At 37.6% G+C, this 5061-nt stretch overlaps 1 protein-coding gene across 1 annotated transcript; it reads left to right on the top strand.

Moving 5' to 3' along the window:
• On the top strand, window positions 1–1369 carry LOTGIDRAFT_144245 (hypothetical protein; the record flags this gene model as incomplete). The annotated part of the gene is made up of 2 exons (XM_009054839.1): window positions 1–582; window positions 959–1369. Coding segments are annotated over 2 exons (993 nt in total), but the record flags the coding sequence as incomplete, so codon positions are not given.
• Between the last annotated feature and the right edge of the window lie 3692 nt (window positions 1370–5061).

Genomic DNA, 5061 nt, shown 5'->3' with positions numbered 1-5061 from the left:
AAATTTGCTTGTGCACAGTGTTCGTTTAAAACGGCACGGAAGAGTCACATGGACAAACATTCATGTTTTCATGAAAATCGCAACGTTCAACTGTTAAAATGCAAACAATGTACGTTCGTAGCCATTAGACGATGTCATTTAAATCGTCACGAACTTCAACACCATAGCACTACGATCCACTCCTGTGACAAATGTACATTTACGACCAACCAAGCGTTTTATTTACGGCGTCACAAGCGTCTGAAGCACAAAGCCAACAAGAATTTCTTTACTTGTCCGGACTGCGACTTCACAACTAATCAACGAGTGAATTATACCAGGCATCTAAAATTACATGTGGTCACAGGAGAAAAACAAATCTACAAATGTGACACTTGCAATTATAAGACGGACGTGAACGCACGGTTTCAGCGTCACATGACGGACGTTCACGGCGACGCTAGACCTTATTTATGTGACGATTGTGGCAAATCCTTTAAAAGAACTGACGCGTTGAAAGCTCATAAAATAACCCATTTACAGCGAAAGGATAGAAATCTACCTCATATTTGTGAGATCTGTTCTAAAGGATTTGGTTCCAGGGTAAGTTCTGATGTAATCGCTTCTTATCAATATATCGGGGCATTGTTGGCTGAATTTACGGACATGTCCCCTCGGGCCTGTTTTTGATGTGAAATTAAGCCCTCATCCCCGGGCCACTGGCCCCAAGTGTCATCCTCAGCTACTTTCTAGATACGCATATATCGTATATGCACTTAGTAATTGATATTCGACCGACCCACCGCTGTCGAAGCCTGTAGGGGATATGCTATCCAACCAATTTACGCGTCCCATCGTGTGTGGAAATTTGATACGAAAAAAGGGCGTATCTGCCACTGTGGTGGAGCCAGGTTTACGTCCGGGGGGGGGGGGATACCTAACTACTTACCATTTAACTCCTTAATTTAATCAATTTCAGGCTCATCTTAAAGAACACGAGATAACGCACAAAAAGGAGAGGCCGTATTTATGTCATCTGTGTGGAGCGTCATTCAAGACTCAATCCGTACAGAAAAAACACATTGCAACAATCCACGTGCATCCGGGTTCATTCACTTGTGACGTCTGCAACAAAAGTTTTAATACAAGATTTACTCTAAGTCGCCACAAACGAACGCACGATAATCCACCTCAAGTCGTTACCAACGTCAGCATAGTGAACCTAAATGTAGCAGACACAATCGAACAAACTGACCATTCATTAGTCTCGGATGTTATCGACGAGAATATGGGAGAACCTTTCGACCAATCAGATGCTTTAAGACAGACGTATACGCCAAACGAGACTACAACGGCTCTGTTTTATTTAGCCGAAAACTTAACTCTTTAGAATTAAAGGGATTGTCAAGAGGTTTTCTAAATTTATTGTTTTATGTAACTGGGCTACTGATAGCATCAATTTGCACCAATTTGTGTTTGATGACATCACTAATCGAAAAATACCACTCAAGGCGCTTTGCGATTATAAATGGTTAGTTTTAGTGGAATTGCAGGAAGCTTGAAAATTGGAATTGCGCAAATTGATGCTATCAGTGTCCCCGATACACATAAGGTTTTCTGGGAAAACCTCTTTACAATCAATATAATAAATCCTAATGTGATACAAGAGTATCATTTGTTGATTTGGTTGTTAAGATCTTACCGATTTTCAACTTTCATTTCAAAGTCCCAGAAGTATTTTAGCAGCAGACATCACATGGAATGAAGTTAAAGGAAACTGCAACTGAGCTACGATTGGTAAAACGGATGGCGAACCTAAACCTTTAACATTAGAATTCATGGGTAGCAAAAAGTTTTATTTTTGATGAAAATGCACAAATTTTACAATTTTTTACCTTTATTGAAAAGAATTATAATCCAGTAATTTGATATATTATATGTAGCCTATTTTAATGTAAATGGTTCTCCATTTTCGGAGTTGACTTGGGTCTTAAAGATATGTCAATTATCTTCAGAAGTACAAGAACTGTCCAAAAATCGCAAAGCTCCAGCTAAAAGAAGAAATTTCACTTTTATTTCGTTCACAATAAATTTCCTTTTCTGCTCCTCTGTAAAAATTGGTTTTCCAAAGTAGTACGTCTTTTTGGCATCCAAACATCTTTCGTGGCAGCAGCTGTGCGAAGACGAAGTGGGACTGGATGATTGAGGCTACGGATAATCTTGTAAAAAATGAGTAGTCAATTCAACTGTCAAACACGGATATTTATGGATACACATTGCTAAGAAGGCTCAAATTACGTCGGTGAGCTGTGAACACTATTATTGTTTAACTAAGCTGCACCATTTCCGTTTCTGAGACCAAGGTACGATGGACCTCCGAAAAAGGTGAACCATGGCTCAACGACCACAGGAACCACTTATAAGGAGACACACTAAAAAAAAATACTGGGGAGAATATGTTGAAAAAAGTTCGACAATCCTAATATTTGTATCTAACATCTGTCTCTATTCCAGTCTCTGATAGCTATTTGGAAAGTTATCGGCTGGAGGAGAGTCCGAGAAAATAGGCCCTGCATCTCCACAGCTACGGGGTTTTCAAACTTTTTTTAGATACCTCGGAAAATAGTATGCAAATCCCAGATTTATTTGAAAAGATAAATATTCTTGTAGTTCACTCATACCATCATTTTTATACGCCCACATGAAATAGGGATGTATATTGATGTCACTCCGTCCGTCCGTCTACAATTGCTCGTAACCACTCGACAAGGCACAATTCTTGACAGTTTTGGATGAAATTTGGTATGGTTGTTTGTAATCCCCCAAGGATAAACCCTCTTGAAAATCAGAAAATTGAAAAATATTTATTATGGGTTATTGCCCTTGTTCTTAATGCGCTCGTAAACACTTTAGAAGGCGCAATTCTTGACTGATTTTGATGAAACTTGGTGTTTGTTATTACCCATTTAAAACTAGAAAGATCGAAAAATTATTATAATTAATAAGAATTATTGCCCTTGTTCTTGAAAAGGCGTTCAATTTTAGTTTGTAAACGCTCTAGAAGGTTCTAGAAAACTAAAATTAAACAAAGTTTGTGCATTAGATGGTATTCAAAATGAATTTATACATCATTTCAAGAGTGAACTTGTAACTGTATTAGTCACTCTCTTTAATAATGTCCTCGACTCAGATAATTTTCAAACAGTTTGGGCAACTGAAATCTTAGTACCCGTCTTTAAGAAATGCGATGCCAATGACACTGATAACTGGACTCAATCCACTAATTCATTTGCCATCTCTTCCCATGTTAAAACACGAAATTCAACCTTCTACAACTTTTTCCAGAAATCTCGTTGAAAGCCTTTCCAATATATCGAATGAAAGCCTGACCAATTCTCAATGTCTCCTAAAAAATTAAATATATGATGACCATGAAAATTTGGAGCTACTAAAAGTGAAAGTAGACTACTACCGGATATATAGGACGCACTCCAGTAAAATATTTTATGCAAATGATTGTATAGGAATGTAGTCCAGGCTATTTTTAGAAATCTTCTTTCTCTCTCCCTTTTGGGGTTTTTGCATGCTTATTTTTGGGTAAAATTTGGTCTAGATTTGGAATTTGATGTCTGAAATTGCATTATCTTTCAGATTTGGTGAGATGATGAAAGACCTAAAGGCGGAAGTCTAATTCTAAAAATAGTCGCTTTGTGAAGTGCCAAAATCTAGCGGATGAGTATAACCGGTAGTAGTCTACTTTCAATTTTAACTTGCCGATTAAAGTTGCCGATATTCGGCTCTTATAGGCCATATAGACGGAAAACGTCCAATAGCTAACTTTGCCAAATACACCGATTTGGCCCATGTTTTGGGTTTTTCCTACTAATTAGACCCCAGGGACCCGGAAAAACACTTAAAACCCAATTAAAAACAATTAGGGAAAAAAATAGATTTTTTTTACTTTCAAGGGACTACTGCACGAAACATGCTTATACACAAATAAATTTTTATTTTGAAAAGTTACCAAGCTACAAAGCTGAAATTTTGCACGCATATGCACATGGGCCCCCTACACATTTAGAAAAAAACAGAACAGAGAAATCTCCCATAGGGAAAAAGTTAGGCCAGGAAAAGTTGCCGATATTCGGCTCTTATAGGCCATATAGACGGAAAACGTCCAATAGCTAACTTTGCCAAATACACCGATTTGGCCCATGTTTTGGGTTTTTCCTACTAATTAGACCCCAGGGACCCGGAAAAACACTTAAAACCCAATTAAAAACAATTAGGGAAAAAAATAGATTTTTTTTACTTTCAAGGGACTACTGCACGAAACATGCTTATACACAAATAAATTTTTATTTTGAAAAGTTACCAAGCTACAAAGCTGAAATTTTGCACGCATATGCACATGGGCCCCCTACACATTTAGAAAAAAACAGAACAGAGAAATCTCCCATAGGGAAAAAGTTAGGCCGGGAAAAGTTGCCGATATTCGGCTCTTATAGGCCATATAGACGGAAAACGTGCAATAGCTAACTTTGCCAAATAAACCGATTTGGCCCATGTTTTGGGTTTTTCCTACTAATTAGACCCCAGGGACCCGGAAAAACACTTAAAACCGAATTAAAAACAATTAGGGAAAAAAATAGATTTTTTTTACTTTCAAGGGACTACTGCACGAAAGGTGCTTATACACAAATAAATTTTTATTTTGAAAAGTTACCAAGCTACAAAGCTGAAATTTTGCACGCATATGCACATGGGCCCCCTACACATTTAGAAAAAAACAGAACAGAGAAATCTCCCATAGGGAAAAAGTTAGGCCAGGAAAAGTTGCCGATATTCGGCTCTTATAGGCCATATAGACGGAAAACGTCCAATAGCTAACTTTGCCAAATACACCGATTTGGCCCATGTTTTGGGTTTTTCCTACTAATTAGACCCCAGGGACCCGGAAAAACACTTAAAACCCAATTAAAAACAATTAGGGAAAAAAATAGGTTTTTTTTACTTTCAAGGGACTACTGCACGAAACATGCTTATACACAAATAAATTTTTATTTGAAAAGTTACCAAGCT

The sequence above is a fragment of the Lottia gigantea genome (genome assembly GCF_000327385.1).
Source record: "Lottia gigantea unplaced genomic scaffold LOTGIsca_228, whole genome shotgun sequence".
Taxonomy (NCBI): Eukaryota; Metazoa; Mollusca; class Gastropoda; family Lottiidae; genus Lottia; species Lottia gigantea.
Note: the sequence above shows the minus strand (reverse complement) of the source record. Positions and strands in the feature narration are given on the sequence as shown.